The 20899-nt window shown below is 35.9% G+C and overlaps 1 protein-coding gene across 1 annotated transcript in view; it reads left to right on the forward strand.

Annotated features, from left to right (window-relative positions):
* LOC149537321 (BAT2 domain protein) overlaps positions 1 to 20899 on the forward strand; it is a 99035-nt gene that overhangs the window by 50506 nt on the left and 27630 nt on the right. The window contains exons 4-8 of the mRNA XM_089802832.1: positions 9372 to 9462; positions 9551 to 9754; positions 9837 to 10093; positions 10181 to 10271; positions 10423 to 10639. Of these exons, the coding sequence (XP_089658958.1) occupies positions 9372 to 9462; positions 9551 to 9754; positions 9837 to 10093; positions 10181 to 10271; positions 10423 to 10639 (860 nt within the window). The remainder of the gene's footprint in view (positions 1 to 9371; positions 9463 to 9550; positions 9755 to 9836; positions 10094 to 10180; positions 10272 to 10422; positions 10640 to 20899) is intronic.

A 20899-nucleotide genomic window follows, 5' to 3' on the forward strand; every position in this document is an offset into this window, starting at 1 on the left:
GTTTTGTTCAAAGATCATTTTTTCCTCTGTCTCAGTATGACTATCTTCAATGTCAGCATGTATGGAAGAACTAGATGACTCCATTGAGGTGTTAGGCTCCCTATTTTGTCTGACTTGGGTATTACGGAAATTAGAATTTTCTTTTTGCATATGTCTGTATTATGTGATTGTTCCCATAGGCTGGCAGGACTGATTGCTCTGATACCAATGTAAGATTCCAGGTTCCTGGAATTTTTTTCTGAATACAAATCTAAATTTTAAACAAGAAAGGATACCAGATTTCTGGTGAATTTAGAATACAAGCTCTCAATATTATTTGAATTACATTCTCTGTATTACAGGATGTAAATTCATGTAATGTACTGAATAGTAAATTACATTCTGTTCTGGATTGCAAATTCATATAAATATACTGAATAGCAAATTACATTCTGATCTATCCAGGTTCTGAGAATGGTAAGTTTTAGAACAGCACCTGATATAGATTTCAAAATATGGAAATCACGTCTATGTTCAACTTACGAATTTTTTGTCTCTATTTGTATTTACAGCAATCTCTGCCTGCATAAAAGGATGGACAAGTCTGACAAAATCCAAAGAGTTTGAATGAATAGGAATTGCGGACACAGATTGTTCCTTGTCACGATTACCTGTGGCACCCCGCTGTCAGTCAGAGACGACAAAGCTTTTCTATCTTTCCAAGTATACTTGCTGCTGAGTGTAGATGGTTGTTTTCCACCAATCACGAACTGTCTCCGCTACAGATAGAATAATCCTTGCCAACACACAAACTACGTGATAATTATTCAGCCCAAATACCGCTTCCCAATCTTTGAACAATTAATAATATCTGTTTGCTAATCTTTCCAATCTCTCCATTCCTGACAAAATTTTGTCTTCATTTGATCTACTGTCATAACCATGTGAATACTGTGTAACATTCGCTGCCATGAAATTAATCACTGATCCTCACTACCGATTCCACTAAGAACAGTCTGATGAAAGGAATTATATTATTGTTCTTCCTGCAATTCACAGTTTGTCTTCTATTGCCCCCTTCAGACGGCACATATTTAGTATGGAGTAATCGGGTAGCATTCCCGTGAACGATTGAAACTGTCTCCAAGTTTATTATTTTAACTATTGTTTGTTTCCCTTATTAATTAATTTATATTAGTTCAAAAATATGAAAAGTGAAACCAATATAAAGTAATTAATATATTATATATGCTTTAATTTATCTTCATTCATATAGTCTTGGAGGGACATTACAGCAGACTTGGTTGATTATTATTATTTTTTTAACAAAAGGCCCGGAGCCTATACGAAATATATTAAAATAAAGATTTTTAAACAAAGGCATGGAAGCCTGGAACAGAGAAATGAAACAAAGAAAAAGGAGGTCTTTAGTAGAAGAAGAATGACTGCCCTGTGGGTATATTTCACCAGAGATTATAGCTGATTATGCAAAACTTGTGCGATCTTCATTTATGGTTTGCATGATATCTGGGAAGTTGAAAATCTGTGGCATTGGCCCTTCAAAATGTACTGTTCTACCATCACAGCCGTGGTTTGAGTTTGTCAGCCAATTTATTTCTGTCACGGTATGTGTGAGTGATGCGAATAGATGGGAAGATTAGCCTAATACTCCAGATTTGGCTCATGATATATTTGATGCGCCAGTTGGAGCACTTCTGGTATTTGATGCCCTCCACAATAAGTGTAGAGTCTCCCTCAATGTGAATCTTTGTGCAGCCTGTCCTTAGGGTGTGTTGAAAGCAAGTTAACAATGCCATTGCTTCAACTTGGTTATTGGTCACTTGGGGAATTGGCATTTCATGCATCATAATGGGATCACCAAAGTGATTTTAGATTACAAATCCAATACCTGACTGTCCTGGGTTGCCTCTCGAGGCTCCATCAAAATTTAGCTTAACATATGGAGGTAGAGGCAATCTCCATCTAATCTCCTTCTTGTTCACCTTTTGCTTATTGGTGGTAAATTGTGACCCTGGAAATGGAAGCTTTATACCTGACCAATCTTTTAATATCTTGCTGTCCCAGGATGAAAACATTGAGGATTGGTTTTTGCTTATGTAGACATATGTCGAGATGGCTTCCTCAATAGAATTGTCTAACTTGTTCAAGAACTTCACAGTTGTGGAGGATGTGTGTTTGAAGATTCTCAGATTTCCTTCCCACCATATTGACCATACTTTTATTGCAGGAATAAGGATCCAGATGCATAAAAAGAATGAACCTTTAAACAAGATAGGCCATACCAGAAACAAATCCGCAAGTGTGTTAGGAAGAGGCATTTGATAACTCAGTTTTGAAAGGACATGTGACCAGCAATCCAGGGCAAACTCACATGATAGAAAGAGATGATCTGTTGTTGTTTCTGCTGTCTTGTTGCACATTGTACATTGGAATTGATTTGCAATATCCAATCTCGCCAATCTGTCACTCGTAAGGGCTCTATAACTAATAGGCAACCATGCAAAGCAACCAGCTTTAGGGGGAACCAATATTTGACCAACATAATATGTATGGTTTGATAAGTTTTTTGACATTCTTGTATTTTTTTGATTGTAGAATAGCCAGCTCTTACCAAGTAGATACCATTGGAAGCAGGAGCCCATATGATTCTATCATTGTTACCATTTAGGAATACTACACTCCTGTGTAATGCATTTTCTATCAATTGCTGATAAAGAATTGGGATAGGCAAAGTTGATGGATCTTTCCCAATCACCCGACTGGAGCCCATTTCCACGGCATCAACATAATTTATAAGTGCTACACCCCAGAGCTGTGAAATCAAGGGATAGATGAAGTTGAGATCAGGATTGCTTATCAAAGGTGGATTTCTTCCCCAAGAATCAGTCCAAAACTTTACTTGTTCCCCATTGTTAACTTCCCAAGTAACAAATTTTGTGATAATTTCTCTAGATTGAATCAGAAAGTTCCACATTGCAGATCCCACTGGAGGATTGGCTGCTGTAAAAATTCTAGTGTTGAGATGAGAGTCAAGATATTTTGCTTGCATAATTTGTACCCAATATGCATGAGGCTTTGCATACATGTTCCATGCTAGTTTGGCTCCAAATGCTAGATTGCTTATATGAATGTCATGTAAACCGACTCCTCCTTCAACTTTCTGTCTGGACATATTTTTGATGGAAACTAGTGGGACCTTTTTTTAGTCAGTCATATTTTCTCTCCAAATGAAGTTAGCTATAATTTGCTCCATCTTTTTAATGACTGTAGCAGGGGCTTTGAGGACAGCAATAAAATAATTTGGGATAGCAGCAAGGCACAATTGATTATTGATATTTAATAACTTCATATTTGGGATTGGTTTGATGTAATCGACCTTTTGATACCTTACCATCCATTTGAGTTTCTTTAGTATTATTAAACTCTTTACAAGAATGAAGGTTTGTTTACAATCATATTGCTTTTCTTTGTGCAGCAACATCTTTTTCTTCTTCTTCTTTCCAACTCCTAAATTTGTCAAGAGTTTGATTATGGTTATGAAGGTTCAAAAGCTCTCTATCTTTTTTCAGTCTTTTAATTTACTTTTTAGTAGTGCAATTTCATTTGTAAGTTTTTGTTGAAGTCACCATAAGGATTCAAAGGAGCAAGGATCATTTGCAACAGCAAATAATCTTTTCACATGAGAGAAGCAGTGAAAGTGCTATAATGCCAATATAACACAATATGCACAATGCAATGGAGTGAAATTTGCATGTCCCTTGTATATACAAGCAAGGGTGAGACATAGGCAACATGCATTTGTTATGATCACATGACTTGAGATACAATGTAAAAGCCCTACCTAAATTTTACTAATTAGGTGTACAAAATACCCGAAAGAGAAATTGTTTAGGGAGTAGATCCGGTAACAGCACCATCCCTCTTAAGTGCAACTTCGGAAGGAAAAGAAAGGAGAAAAAAATGTGTAGATATACAAAAGATCTCTTATAAATGGAGGAAAGGACAAAGATTGTAACAAAAAAATTCCTCCATAAGAAAGAAAATGAGAAAAGTAAACACGAACAATTGAAGAAAGGAGAACTCAAGGTGACCTCCCAAGTACAATTTCCTTCACCCAAGCATGGCAACAAGGTTTGTGTAGTTACTAATGCACAAAAGATCTCACAAATGGAGAAAAGCTTGAATAAAAGTTTCCTTCCTTAAAAAGAGAAGATGAGAAGAAAACATGTATAATTGGAGGATGGAGGACAAAAGATGAGTTTCCAAGGACAATTTGTGCACTTAAACAATCAATTTCTAGTGAAAATAACAAGTTCATGCCAAAGGCTTAGTGAAATATCCATAACCTTTTCTGACTCCTTATTAGGCAAATGCTTCAAGTTGAGAATGCCATATGGATGAGTTGTTGAATTAAGTGCACATGGATCTCTTGATTTTTTGTGAGGTTGTGTGAAATGTGTATAGTCCCTTGATTGACATGCCAATGAGCAGGGATTTGATCATGAGAAAAGTCAAACTTTTATCAATTGGCAAAGCCAAAGAACCTCCTAGCTAGCAAGAATTGACACCTCAATATTTACCCTTCATAGATGAAAGTGTATTTGCTTCTTACAAGACAGTGCAATTGAACTAGAACCAAGTTAGTATACAAAACTAGATGCAGGCTTTCAATCATTAACATCATCAATCTAATTGGTGTTAGTGAAGCCCACAATCCAGAAAGCTATTGATGTATAGCAAATGCTAAAATGTGAAGTGCCCTAGATATGTCTGAAGACATGTTTGGGCTGCTTCCCAATGGCTCTCATAAGGATCCTAAGAGAAATGACAGACAAGACAAACCACAAAGGAAATATCATGACGACTACATGTCAATTACAAAAGATTATCAGCCAATGTGAATACATGTAGAATAAACTTTGGGCAAAGTGCATTTGGGAGATAATGTGACACCTGACTTGGACTTGTGCTAGTGTATGATGCCTTGTGTTGGCTGGTTCAAAATTGATAGTTGCAAAAAAAACCCTGCCATACCAACAGGTGAAATAATCTCTTTTTACCATTGTTAGTGAAGATTTGACATAAGATGATGCAAAATATTTTGTGATGGTACAATGACTTCCTAGGGACTGTACAAAATAGTTAAAAGTGAAGATGCCCTTCAAAAAAATTGAAGTAACCAATAGGACTTTAGCAAGTATCATTTGGAAATGCAAGTAACCTCCAATGCATAAGAGTAGTGAAAATGCTATAATGTCAACGTTAGTAAAATGGTATGCATTTCGATCAAATGGAATGCACATAGATAAGCCTTGAATAAACAGGCAATGGTGAGATATGGGACAATATGTGATTATGGCAGCTACCATGATTATATGACTTAAAGCACAAAAAGTATATGCTATTAGTAAACTAACTAGCCTTGTTTTCGGGACCTGAAAGGGAATTCAGTTAGGAAATAGACCTGTTGAAACGAAGAATTATCTCTTAATTCGACCAGAGTTCTAAAAATATATTATCAATTTTATTCCATTTTGTTTTTGATAGATTAAAGATGGAGCCTATGGGGAACCAATGAACGTGAACATAATATACATAACAAGGAAAGTTGGCATACCAGCCAAACACTTATTGGCAGAAACAGGGAAGGCCATCTATTTGGCCGCCAAAAAACTTTGAGAACTTACCTAGCAACATAGAACCAACAAAATGTCAGGCAAGAGAAAAACACACCCATTTGCAATGAAAATATCAAGAAAAACATGCTAGAGTCCTCAAATCCTGGTTAAGCTTGGAATCTCCCTAGCTGACACTTGCGGAATCCTCAACTCTGAAAGAAAATTTTTCTCAGTCACATTCATGACTACCTGACCCTTAGTTGAAGGATAGGGACTTTTAAGATGCTTAGCAAATGGCTGAAACTTGACACTGAATAACCTCCATTCTTTGAGTTGCCTTGCAGAATCTTACAAATGACTTGTTTGAATTCATGCCAACTACGTACTATGGGTTGCTTTAGTTTTTTCACAGTTTACAATATAATTCTTAAATTATACAGGAGCTTACCATTCCATTGGAGTCATGCAAATGAAATTATTTATGCTTCTTGTAATTTATGAACAATAAATAGTTCTCTTACTCTACAAGAGCATATACTGTTCTATTTGAGGCATGCAAATGAAATTAATTGTGCTTTATCTACTTTATGAAAAGTAGAATAACTGTAGTTGTTTAATCCATGAACCTAATGATCCTATATTACCTGCCTTCCTAAATTCTTTATTTCTGTTAAATTCTAGTTTCTATTTTGAAACGACTATCATCTTTTTCTCTCAATTTCATATGGCTCTGCCAAGAATCCATCTGTACTTCTAGCTTCTTCCTCTTCTTCCCCAATACCAACTTTCTGGGTAAGGGCTTTTAACAAGTCTCCTGGGGAACATTGATCATGACATTTTTTGGTTATTTCTGTTAAAGTGTAGCTTCAGTTGAAGTGAAGTACACATTATATTTGGTATATGAATTCATGGTTATCACACACATGCACACACACACATCTACATAGTTACTGATTATGCATTTCAGTATTATTTCATATACTTAATTGATTGTCTCAGAACTTATTATGCATTTCAGTATTATTTCATATACTTAAGTGATTGTCTTGGAACTTATACACACACACACACAATAAAAAGGGCTATTGACACTCCCGATTTGGTTTTAGTTAAACTAAATTATAATTACTAATGATATGTCCCCGAAGGGACATGACCTCTCTCTCTCTCTATATATATAGACACACACACACACACACACACACACACACACACACACACACACACACACATAATAAAAAGGGCTATCGAGACCCCAATTTGGTCTGAGTTAAACTAAATTATAATTACTAAAGATATGTTCCCGAAGGGACATGACCTCTCTGGCACTTATATATAAATGCCGATCACTGACTGAAAGAGATATCAATTACAAAGGCAATATCTTCTCTTGAGCAGTCATCTGTGTTCAAACTTTGAACTATAATTTAAGACTTCAGAATATTCATTGATATTAGAGTACATACAAAATACAGAAGAAAAGATATATCAGAATAATATATAAATAGATATATTCAGAAATCTATATCAACTTCTATATCAGAACTATTTTAAGTACAGGTCTGTATAGTTATAAATAAAATCAGTATTACCTATCTCTATAAGGGATCCTCTTACAATTTTACAATTTTACAATTTTGCTTGGCATGTGCACTTCTTGTTGGTCCAAACATTGTCGGTTCTCCATCATTTGCTTCATGTAGCTTTCTAAAGCTTCATTTAATCCTTCTGTAGTCCTATGGTCACCGTTGCATACAAAACCTTAATAAACACGCGAGGATTATCCTGCTCTGATACCAAAATGATGTGTGAACTCTTGAACTCTTAGAATTCAAGATTCATATAAGTTAACTCTGCTTCTACTTGATCGAATCAAATGGAGGTCATTGAGAGGTAGCAATATTGTGAGCACTAACAATTTAATGTTGCAAAAGTAGTTTTTGAAACTTACAGGTTTTTATCCTGGAAACCATATGATGGGAAAAAATAGAATGAGTGGAAGTGCCAAATGCCTTGCTACCTTGTTTTATTACTTTGGAAGAAACAAAAGTAGTGTGTGTAGCCAGAACTGCTCTCTAATTTCTGTAAATCTCCTTTTAATTACTGAATATTGAATAATAGAATTTCCTCACTTTTTACTATATTTTTGAAATACTCAATGATCTGAGCACTTACTTCAACCTCCTTTAATGGATTTTTTTCAAGTTGCTGGAAGGTTCTCTAGCTGTAGAAGAAATCTTGGTATTGTTTGAGATCATAGTTATGAAACTGGGACTTGCCTTGCACTTGGAAATCTCAGTGTAGAGTTTGAAAATTGAGAAATTCAAGAAATTCAGAGATTTTTAAGGATTTAACACTTGTTACATTAAACCTTTAGTAAATGAACCCTAAATACACGATAACCTCATCAAATAGAAGCTACTTTGATTGCATACACAAGTATACATCGATTACATGATGATAACTATACATGCAAATTTTAGCTAAAGGAAATAACACATATAGATATATACATATTATAAAATGTATAGAAGTTTCATGGGATTTGAAATTCTTGTGATCAAAATAAATGTCAGAACTGAACATATTAATGCATGGCATAGAGGAGCCTGCATTTGTTATCCCAACATTATGGCAAATCCTGCTTTGGCATTTAAGATAGGTCTTGCATCATTGACTGGTGTGTATATCCAAGTGAGGAATTTATCAATTGCTTAGACTTATAGTTTGGTGGGGGTATTGAGGCAACACCCCAAAGGGGTCTGGGAGTGGCATCCCTCTTAGGGGTGCAGGGGCACAGTTTTGTACCCAAATGAAGACTTCAAAACCACACAGACCTTTATGGTGCTCACTATTTTTATTTTTTGTGAAAATTTTTGATGGGTATGTCACAAACCAAACAAGCATTGAAAGGTTGCAAGTTTATTTATTTATTTTAAAACAGTTCTTGAACTAGCAAGTCTACCCTGCTAGACTCACTGGCGAGTCTGGTAAATACTTGGCAACCAAGTTCCCCAGATGTTCTGAGGGTCAGTCGCCTAATGACTCGCAAAGACTTGGCAAGTTTTATTTCTCTGCTTGAGAAAAACGGTGTCCAAACATTTCACTTTATGAATTTACAAGCAGGGATTACTGCCACAGTTATGGATCCGACCTGGACACCACTGTGGTTGCACTACTGACAGACACTGCCATGGTCGCAGTCCTGTTCTTCTGGTCTGTTATTCTGATTCCCATGCCATCCTTTCTTTGAGCTCCAAAACCATTATTGTTCAAGTTTTTGTTCATGAGATCCTTCTGGACCAACACCTTTCAACTTACAACATTGTGTGCAAACAAAAGCATTTTAGTTTTTGGTTTTACATATCAAACTGAATATCCTAAAATACAAATCTATTATACTTTGAAGTTGAACTAAGATACCTGAAACACAATTATTGATCAATTTTAGTTTAAAATGGTTTAAAACTACCCAAAACCAGTTGTATCCATCTAATCTCAGTGTAATCTCGGTTGCTTGGTTATTAGCAGCAAGTTATTTCTCTCTCCAAAATCTGTAATTAATTCTCAATGTTAAAAGAAGTTCTGAATTTGCAAAGGATGCTCACAAGATTGAGATTTCTTTTAGTTATATTTTTTGTCCCTGTCAATTGTTTGTCTAGATTGATTTTCTTTGAATCAGACAACTATATCTTCATCATGCTTAATAGTTGGACATTTTGCAATGGTGTGCCAATGGTTCTTCGTTTTCAGGATTGAACATTCTGCTGTTAATCTTGCTGATTCTCTTCAGCAAAATGGCCTACCTATTGACGCCAGCTCGTTTGCTCCAACTTTGTTAGAGGTGGGTTACATTCATTTTCAAACATTATGAAAGTTTTCTAATGCTCAGCAGGCACATGTTAAATGAATGTGTGTTTTGGTTCTGTCAGGGTGGAAAGGCACTCACAGCCAAAGGAATACAAGCTCTTGAATTTGTTGGTAAGGAGACTATAGATCTGCTGGCCACAGAGACTGGAATTGATATCGAGAAAGATGAAAGGGAGATTGAGCAAGGTGAGGCTGATGAAGAATTCTCAGAAGAAGCCACTTTTGATCGATGCTTCTACATATATGGAGGTCCTGAGCAACTGGAGGTAATTTCCTGCCATAATGTATTTTTCAAAAAATACAATTGAGTACTGTGAAAGGGTCTGTGAAACCTCAATTTATTTGCAGGAGCTGGAAGCTTTGTCAGATCATTATGCATTACTATGCAATAGAACAAGAACTAAACTACCCGGAGAAGATAAAGCTGATTTTGATAGAATGCTCAAGCATATCCAACAGATATTTACATTAAGCAATGAAAGTGATGTAGGTAATTTTGAATTGGACAAGGGTAAAAATGTTGAAAGTGGAGAAACAGGCAACGGAAATGAGATAAAAATTCTTTGCGAGGCAAGTGTCAACAAAGCAGCTGAGATGGCAGCAGGGTAAGCACTTGACTATGTTGCATTTGTATTCTAAGGTCTCTCTATGGTCTGAAGACCTTAAATATGAACAAATGTTGAATTTTACAGCTTTACAGCCACACTTGGGGGACTTGCTCTCAATGAAATAGTCCAGAAAACAGCTGATCGTCTTGAGGCTATTAGATCTGAAGGAGTGCATGTAAGGGCAAATACACAGTGAATCTGTACTAAAAGATGAATGACCAGCATAAAAGTTTGTGAATTTTATTATAAATTTAGTGGCACTCTTGAAGTCTACATTAAGAGTCTGTTGCTGTATTTGAAATAACTTTCATGCTTCATTCTGGCAGAGGCTTTCAGAGTTGTGCTGTCTTGGAATATCTCAGCTCCTTCTGCTTGGCAAATCAGTGTTGTTAGCAAACTCAAATGCACCAGGTGACAAAGCAATGGAGGGTTCTCTTAGAATTGAATGGCCAGACGATTATACTTCAAAGGCAAAGCTTATCAGATCCAAGGCACAGTCCATGACTAGTGATATTGAGGCTGTTTCAAACAGTTTTATTACAGGTATGCTGGAGTACATTAGGAAACTGTTTGTTGCTCAGTGAAAATGCATTTAAGAAAAAACTCTCAATAACTCCAGTTTATCAGTTTTTGCAATGCATATATGTGATATTCCATGTGATCTCTCTTGCAATTATTGTATATGTGTACCACTGGAATTATTTGGTAAGTGGTTCCCAAGGCATTCTCCAGGTGTTCTGTTTTTTAGCCGGAGGTTAATACAAAGAAACTCAACTGCCTATCTCTGAAGACAATGCCTGCCCCTGGATGTTATAATTTTTAAAGGTTGAACAGATGTGAGTGTGCTGGTACAGAATAGTTAACGAGCATAGGTTGGTCACATTGTTGGTGTATATTATGTGTCCATCTGTAGATGTGCATTTGTAGTTTACGTCGATCCGGTGCTCGAGGATAGACATAGAAACACTTGCATATTTGTTTTTGTGTCCCTAGATTTGTAAACAGTTAACGTGGAGACATATGTACACATGCATTCATAGGTTTATGAACAAATTTAACTTATAGACACTCTGTCAGATTAATAGACAAAATTGTTTATAAACTTGTCCTATGCATGCACAATTTCACATGATGCCAAACACTCAAATGAACCATCCACAACTAGCAAGCATAGCTCAAGATTTGAGTCCATAGAGAGACAATATAAAGCAAATGCATTAAAAAATTGAGCAACACCTCTCAGATGATTAATTGTTGAGTAGACCAAGAGTGGAAATCGGATTGCTTCTCTAGGATACACCAAGCCACGATGACTCTCCCCTAGAACTATCTTTTTAACAGGTCCATCATGAATTCATGTCTATATCTAGGTGGGGACTTCTTGGACTTTTTGTCAAAACCTTTAAAGAGTAACCATCTCAACAAATGCCTGACCCAAGTTTCTACGAATCCATGGTCATTTGAAACTGATCAATCCATGCTAAACTCTAAATGCGACATTGCACTCTCATGAAGCTTTTAAGAAAATGGTCAATGCACTCAATCCCGAGATAACTATCCACATCATTTTTAAATCTTGAACCACACGCATGCAGAATCAAGAACATATAATGAGATGAACAGTATCATGCCAATACTCTAATGCACAATCAAGAGTCCACCATAGCGCACCATGAAAACATCCTCTCAGACAAGGATCTCCTGTCAAAACAAACAAGCTGTAAACTTGATGCCTCAACCAAAAAATGCAAGAATCCTCCATGGCTAACCAAGGTGTCAACATCTCCAATCACTAAATATTACCATCTCTTATCAATGAGATTATAAATGTCAAAGAACTGTCACTGTACCGAATAGGGTCAGAGAGATCGTCCAGGACATCAATTACTATAGATGATAATCCATCATCAAATGATGAATGCACATCAACGCTCCCATTGAACCTTGGTACAATGCTTGCCATGGCATTTTGATAAGAATCTGCTCAATCAAGATCACCCACGATCGACATGCACTCAATTGCAATCCCAAAATCTCCATGCCAAGAAGATGCAAAAGCCCTAAAAAAATTATAGCGAAAAGATTTCACCGAAAAGTGTAACCAAGCTACCCTAACATTGTGATGAATAACATCGTACAAGTCCTAGTAACCAATTATCCAATCACCCTGACAACCCATCCTCTCATTCCAATTCAACATACCAATGCACAAATGCCAATAGACAATGTCAATTCAATTTGCAACAACACTTAAAGACCAGTGGATATAGAAAATCCACAACTAGGTTGTTACTGTTTCAGGAAAAAAATGAATGTATCAAATGAATGATCAAACAATCATTTATAGAGGTTAGAAAGACGATGTTTCTATAAGGAAACAATCATAAATTAGAAAGTATCTAATATTTACATGAGTTACAATATTAACCATTATATAAGAAATAATAAAGATGTTATTCTAATGCCCTCCCTTAATGGTCAATCTATCAAATACACCAAGTTGTCCCCTGAATTTTACAAACTTGTCTGAGCTCAGAGATTTAGTGAGATTATCTGTTGTCTGATCTGCAGTTGTAAAATACAACTACTGAACTGATCCGCCTTAAACCAACAGCTGAATGAAATGACATTGAAGATCAACATTTTTGATTTGATTGATCAAAAGTATCAAACTACCAGCAATAATCAGCCCATCAAAATAGAGAAGAAGAACACGAAATATCACCACCAATGTTTTTGACGTACAAATCAGGATCAGATGGGCTGTTGTGAAAGCCATTATCCATGGTTACGGGGAGACCCGTCTCCCCCCTAAAAGTCACGTCTTGGAGACCGAGATGCATCTTAGAGACTTTTCGCGTCTCCAGAGACCTCAAAAAAGGTTGGAGACTTTGTGACGAAGTCTCTTGAAGTCTCCCAAGTCTCCGAATCCAAAAAGTGAAGTCTCCTGGAAGTCTCCTGATAAAATATAAACACAAAATATAATATTAAATAATTTTATATATTTTAGTCCTCTTTTAAATGTTTTCAATGCAAAAATTAAGACCAATGAGATACAATATTGTGATTGTGTGAGTTTTTAAATATTTGACTCTATATTAATGTGACATTACTATTATTATTTACTTTAGTCTTTTAGTTTTACAATATTACTATTTTCAAAATTTGTATTTAGTATTAGACTTTTTAAACTATTAAAAAAAAAAAATTGCCGTCTCCAAGTACCCTAGTCTCCTATTTTTGAAAAATTGCCGTACCGGTACTAGTACCAGTACCAAAGACCTCCAAGTTTCCTTGTCTCCCGATGACCTTGCCATTATCTATAAGGTACTTGTCAAGTTTGATGTACCAAGCCCAAGGAGCCTGGTTTAGGCCATAGAGTGCTTTTACCATTCTGCACACTTGATGTCTTTTCCATCATCCTTCAAACCTAGAGGTTGCTTCATGTAGATTTCTTTTCTGCAACTCACATTGAGAAAGGCACTCTTAAGATCTATCTGACGGACTGTCCAACCAAACTAAGCTGCTAAGGCATGGATGAGCTATATTATCTTCCTTTTGGGTATAGGAGCAAAGGTTTCCTCTTAGTCAAGACTCAGTACCTTCTTTCAGTGAGAACCCCATAGCAATGAGACAAGCTTTGTACTTGTCGAGGGTTTGTCAACATTTTACTTGACTTTATAGACCCATTTGCAATTAATGGGCTTCTTCCCTGGAGAAAGATCAAAAAGGATCCAAGAGTGTTTCCTCAAAAGACTATGATGTTCAACTTCCATGGCGTTTTCCCACTCAAGAATCCTGTTAGCCTTGGTATATTTTTGAATACTATTAATGTTGGCCATGGGAGCAAAGTTGACTGTATTTTGTTGCTTACTCTTGCTTCTTCGAGCTCATGATGATGAAGATTACTTATGGTCTTAGCCCATCATTTAGGCCGAAGAGTAGAAGAGCCAATAACAGATGCATGGGGAATAACTGGAATAGGTCCAACAAGAGGAGTATCATCAATTCATGTAGTGCATCATCAATTCAGAGTCTGCATGATCCCTCCCAGTACCCAAATCAACAACCTTTAAAGACTGATCCTTAGAATGCTGCACAAACGAGGAAAGCTCAAAAGGTCTTCATTTGTAATGTCCCCTTTTCTGATTATATGGACAGTACGTGAAGTTTCCGAATTCCTTCCTTAATTGTCTATTTTTTTATACAATGTGATGGAGATGTGTTAATGCTGTAGCTTCAGTCGGATTGAATGGACCTAGAGATGATCTTTCTATGGTCATTGGTTAATCATCAAGTAGACAAACTCTCCTATATATATATATATATATATATATATGTTACATATAATTATGTTTATATATTATTATTAATATATTGTCTAATGATGATTAACTTATAATTTACCATATAGAGACATGTCTCCTCTTCTCATATTTGTATGACATTCAAATCTGCATTTGTATTACACAGAAATAAATGGTAGTATTATTGGATTTGCAGAAAATGATCCAATAAAACTTAACATGATATCAGAGCTAAACTGTAAATGTAGAAAAGGAGATGAAAATGACAAAAATCACATAGTGACATCTTTCATGGGGACAAGTTGTAGTGCAAGAGACGAAGGAAATCAAGATATACCGATATGGAGGAAGGTTGAAGGCAAAGAGTAAAATAAGTTCCTGTGATAACATAACAAATCGATATTGGAACATTGACAGGATGCTGCGCAAATAGAAAAGGGACAAAAGATGGCCATGGTATAATACAAAGACCAAAAACCTAGTCAGAAGACTGCGATGCATTATGCTGCAGGCAACTACCCCTGGCAGAAGCAAACGATTTTGACTTCATATTGGCAAGGCAATGCGAATATATATATGCAACCCAATATAATATTTAAATAGACGATGATGGTAATAAGTAGTTGTCTTATGTTACAACGCCTAATGCAGGGCAACGTAGAGACACTACTAACTTAAGATTAAATTGAATAAATACTATTGAGAAAGGCTTTACAGTAGACCACGTGCGTAGAAGGATTAAAATATATCAAACCTAAACTATATCATCATACCAAAGGATTATCGAGGCATAAGAAAAGAAAAGAACATAGCAACCAGAGGTAGACAAATTATCTTACATTGAGAAGAGGATATGAGGACTACAAGTGGAGAAAAACACTGAATGGAATGCAAGGAAATTTGCAGAGGATTATCGCAGTAAAAGAATTGATTCCCATCTTTACGAAGAGATGGAAAAAAAATGTCCAACAAGCAGCAAGATACAGATGAATACTCAGCAATGAGAATAACTATAAAGCTCAGAGACGATTGGTGGAAGGTATCCAGGCACCTCAATCAAAGAATAATGTTCCAGTACGCAGCAAAAGCATTACCATCTATTAAGCACCTGAATCAGCTCATCGAGATCTAGTCAGCACTAAAAGACATCATCGAACAATACTTCCTTGGCTTGTTATCCCATCTTATAGATAGAAACTCAATGAAGCATGTTATAATTGGAAGACCATGGCAAAATCATAGATAGATGAAAAGGGTGACAAGAATGGATGGAATAGTAGATATAGACAAATAGCAACCATTAACTCAGAATAAGTATTTTCTACAGAGAAAGAGTGAAAGATAAGCAACGCTAATTAGCATTGCCAACAAAGAATATATCTGGCAGATCGATACGTGACCAGAGAGTACACCGAGCCAACAACATAACATCCTCTGGATAAAGAAGATTGACACAAAACTGATTTGGTAGATTTGCATATGCGGATTGAGTTGTAGAAGTTAGGGGACAAATAGAAAGTAGAAAAGAAGAGCAACATAATATAGACAACTCCCGATTCTTCCACATCATCAACATTTGTTTGTATCTTTTACTTCCTCCATATTTAAAGAAATCATTTGCACATATAGATATTTGAACCACGTAAGAGGGGTGATATACAATATTAATATTACTGAAGGATGACATTGAACCCCAACGTCATAAGGAACATTTTAAGTAAAAGAAGGATAAATGGTCAATAACAAGAAGACAAGTGTGCATCCAAGGACTTGTTACTACAGTGCACCTATAGAAGAGAAATCTGTAGGCAAATTTCTATACATAGTTCAAGAAGTTTTGTCACTGCGTTTGGTCATAGTGGCCAACAATCTGCATATGATAGATATTAACTTGATGAAAGAGATAGAGACCCCATCGATTAGTATTGGAGAATAATGGATTAGAGATTAAGAGAATATTAAATATATAAGAGATTGCACTATATATATATATATATTAATTGCATATATTATTCTCAAGTGAAGATAGCAAAACAATATCAAACTTGGTTCCATTAATTCAACCGCAACCATCAAATAGTGAAAATAATATAAGTTGAAGAGCTTAGAGATATCCCTAATCAAAGGGACATTACAACATCAGGACAGGAGTAAAAGTAATATGCACATGTTCAAAGGATTTGTCATGGACTTTGATGAAACCTTAAAATGAATAAAATATATGAAATGGAGGGATTGAAAAAATAAATAAATCGATAAATAAATAAATTTTGTACATTTGGGTAGATGATCTAAGTGATGGACAATAAACATGACTTATCAAGTTCTGAGATCTATTAAACAAAAAGAAGTCTTCCATATTTGATGAGATGCAAAAATCATATAAACGATATAAGAGTGGGGACTTTACATTATGGGGGGGAATAAAAATCAATGTTACATTCCCACTTGAACCACCCTTAGAAGGGGGATGTTCCATTTTCTGATTTCATGCATATGGACCTTCATTGGAGTAACTTGTGCAAATAAGTGTTATTATCCTTGAGTATTACGTTTATCTACCTATTGTAGTGTCTCTCTTTTATTTGAAATTCTGTAAAGAGCTATTTGCCTTGATCTTTCTTCTTGCAAGAAAAAAAGATAGGCACTTTATACATGCTACCAAATATTTTGAAGAACTCAATCTTATGATAAAGAAGTTTTGATCTAAAATTCATTGGTTATCTGTTGATCACGCTGGATAAAGTGAGGCTCTTGAAACAAATATCCTTGATGATTGAGATTGTGAAGTATTCTCCTATATTGAGAGGGAGTCTAACAGCTAATCAAAGACAACCTTGTACGAGGAGGTCAGAAGGTTGATATCAGATTTAGAGGGAGTTTGACACTTCATCGGCGATAACCTTGTACGAGGAGGTTAGAAGGTTGATATCAGTTTCGGAGGGAGTTTGACATTACCTAAGAAGCAACTTTAGACCTAAAAAAGTCTATAGATTGAGAGGGAGAAGTTCGAGGTGAAATCCTTGTAACAAATTCTTCTCTGTGAGAGAGAAGTTTGAGGTGAAAACCCTTGTTTCCACTCTTTGACTTGGTTCATGGTGGATGTTATGTGAGTTACTACATGACTTTGTTGGAAAACATCATGAAAGGTGACGATCTTTCATTGATGTATTTGTGAGGTTGCTTTTGTAGGGTGATGATCTTAACAATGGCTTGACCTGTTATCATAATTGACTACATTAAGTTGTTGTCCTGGAGTGTCGAATATCATGATAACGAATGTATCATGATAGACTACATTAAGTTGCTGTCCTGGAGTGTCGGAGATCATGATACTTGTCATGATAGAGATCCTGACATTTTGATTACTTGTTATTTGATAGACTACATTCAATTGCTGCCCCTTAGTGTGCCAGAAATCAGATAACTCATATTCTTCTAGGATATAACATATTCCTTTGGTAGGCATCATGAACATGATGCTAGTGTACATATCATGAACATGATGCTAGTGTACATACCAAGAGAATGTAAGTGTGATTGATATTTCTTGTTGAATCATACTTCGGTTGATATCGAAAGATAACATCTAGCTTGATGGATATATGTTGATATCCTTAAATGTGCCATTCCAAGAATATTGGATTGAGATGATATCTCTCTCTATATGTTTGAGAGCATAATGTGTTCTATAACAATCCTCCTTAGCTAAGAGGGAGTGTTAATGTTGTAGCTTCAGTCAGATTGAATAGACCTAGAGATAATCCTTCTATGGTCATTGGTTAATCATCAATTAGAATAACTCTCCTATATCTACTTAAATTACATATAATTATGTTTATATATTATAATCAAAGTAACGAGAATCATAATTGTATCAGAATCGGCAAGGCCGAATAGAATTGTGAATTGGTGATGAATCGGCAAATTTGAAAAAACCTTTTACATTTCGAGATTTTAACAATTTAAAACTTATTTCATGCACCCTTTATTGAATATAACTTAAACACACTATAACATCATCAAATAGAAGTTAAAACTTAACATACATAAACATGGAAGTTTGTGTTTACCGCATGGGGTAAAGAGTTTTTATAAGACAACTGCCTTAGTTATTATAAGACAGCTTCACGTCCAATACCTACTCCAAGTGCTTCAAAGCGTATCACCCCTCTCGAAAGGCTTGCTCTATTGTTCTCTCCACCACAGACACTCCATGCCTGCAGCAGCTCCAGGTCTCATCAATTGGTCAGACTTCCCATGACTAATAAACGCAGCGACTGGGGGTCTAGGGGGCAACGCCCCTAGCGGGGTCAAGGGGCAGCGCCCCTGCGAGGTCTTGGGGCAGTGCCCCAGGAGCGCTCCCTGCCGTGATACAGGGTGGGGTCAAGGGGCAACACTCCTGCCGCCAAGACCAAATTAGCACTCTAAGACCCACACAAAATTGCATGGAACATAGTATTTTGTGATTTTCTTCTGATCCCACACTCTTTCTAGCAAACGCTAATGTTTTACTACCTGATTATGTCTTTCCCTTCCCTTGGGCATCATCTGTTATGCATTCTGAACATTTCTTATTTGTCGTCTTTTTTTTTTATTTTTTATTTTTTTTTAACTCTTGCTTCCTCAATATATTTCTTGTGTATAGATACAACATTTGCTTGCTGAATTACTATGCCGCCAAGATGATGCAAATTAACTTCCTAGCTGCCGCGGCCAATTCACAGCAAAGATTCTAGCAATTAATAATTTTCAAGTCAACTTCCTAGCTGCCGTGGCCGATTCACCTAAAAAATCGGCTCCAGCGATTTCCGATTCACAAAAAATCAGCACGGATGAATCTTATCGCAAAATCGGCGATTTGGGTGATTCTGGGAACTATGATTATTATTAATATATTGTCTGATAATGATTAACTTATAATTTGCCATTTAGAGATATGTCTCTTCATGAGACATGTCTCCTCTTGTCATATTTATGTGACATCCAAATCTGCATTTGTAATACACAGAAACAAATGGTAGTGTTATTACATTTGCAGAAAACGATCCTATAAAACTTAACAAAATGCAGATATATGAATTATTTATAATTATGAATGCAACAATAGAGAAATGTGAATACAATGATAATGAACTATATATGACTAGTAATCCCAAATGCTACAATAATGGGATATGAATACAATAATGAATAGTATGTATGCTTGATAATTCCAAATGCAATGACAGTGCAATAACAATGTGATAATACAAATGCAATCATAATGAATTATATCAGAATGTACATATGACTGGTAATTCCAAATGCACTGATTAATCCTCTCAATACGAGTGATGGATAATTCCAAGCAATGGCTTTTTCTGATCTTACAATATATTATATGCACGATATCCTGTAGAACTGTCTCTGATATTCAAATGTATTATATGCTACAAGTTATAGGGTGATAAGTAATCTCAGCAGAGATATGCCATCTCTGATCTTCAAAATTGTATATGAAATCTTCTTAGTCACACGAGCTGTCTCAGATGTATACTTATTGATATATGCTCTTTTATGATGCCATCACTGATATACAATTATGATGCCGGCACCAGCGGTTGCGATTGCAACCTTTCTATGCTCTATATACGAGCGATTCCACAAAGGGAAAATGTAAATAGTAATATCAAATCTTCTTCTCTTCATTTGGAAAGCTGATTGGCTAATATAAATGTGCAGAAGAGGCATAATAGAATGACTCCAATCTTCAAAACCAGGAATTGTTATGTCATTAGTCATAATAATCATAAGTAATTAGAGAATTCGAGCCCGAGAAGACTGTTGACTGCAGTGTACCATTGCTCTGTCAGCTGTATAATATGCTAGCCTGGAAGACCGTCAGCTAGGAAGTGTATAGTCTAAGTTCATGAGTCGGAAGTGATGCTACCCCATGGGACAACAGCCTCGATGATGCAGAGATGTATATATGAATATGATGCTTAATATGGGTGCATCTATGCATGGTATGCTGTTCCCTGTACGTGCCAATGTGCATGGAACATTGTATCATGGATGGATGTATTCATGTGATATGATGTATATGATGGAATATCATGCATGTTTGTGTATGGATATGCAAAAAGTGTTTCTGGATCATGGGGGAGATCTCCTGAACTATTTTACTATTATGCAAAGTGCAGAGAATGTATGATAATGTACAAGGCATGTTTTACTTCTCCTTGCCCTATTTACATGTTTGTTGCTTTGATTAGAATTACTGGATATTACATTCTCCCCTCCCTAAAAAATGCTTGCTCACAAGTATTTGGTATTTCTACTCTTATGAGTTTCTTCTTATAATTAATGCAGATCCTGGATGTCCATCACTCTTTGTGACTACCTCGATCATTGAATGAATTTTTCTTCTTGAGATTTGTAGGAATTTCTTGCGTTTATAAGGATGTGGTTGAGTGATTATAGGAGGTGTGATTGCCTTGGTTTGGAGTCCACA

Source organism: Cupressus sempervirens, chromosome 9, assembly GCF_028749045.1.
Source record: "Cupressus sempervirens isolate cs-2001-9-10 chromosome 9, ASM2874904v1, whole genome shotgun sequence".
Classification (NCBI taxonomy): Eukaryota; Viridiplantae; Streptophyta; class Pinopsida; order Cupressales; family Cupressaceae; genus Cupressus; species Cupressus sempervirens.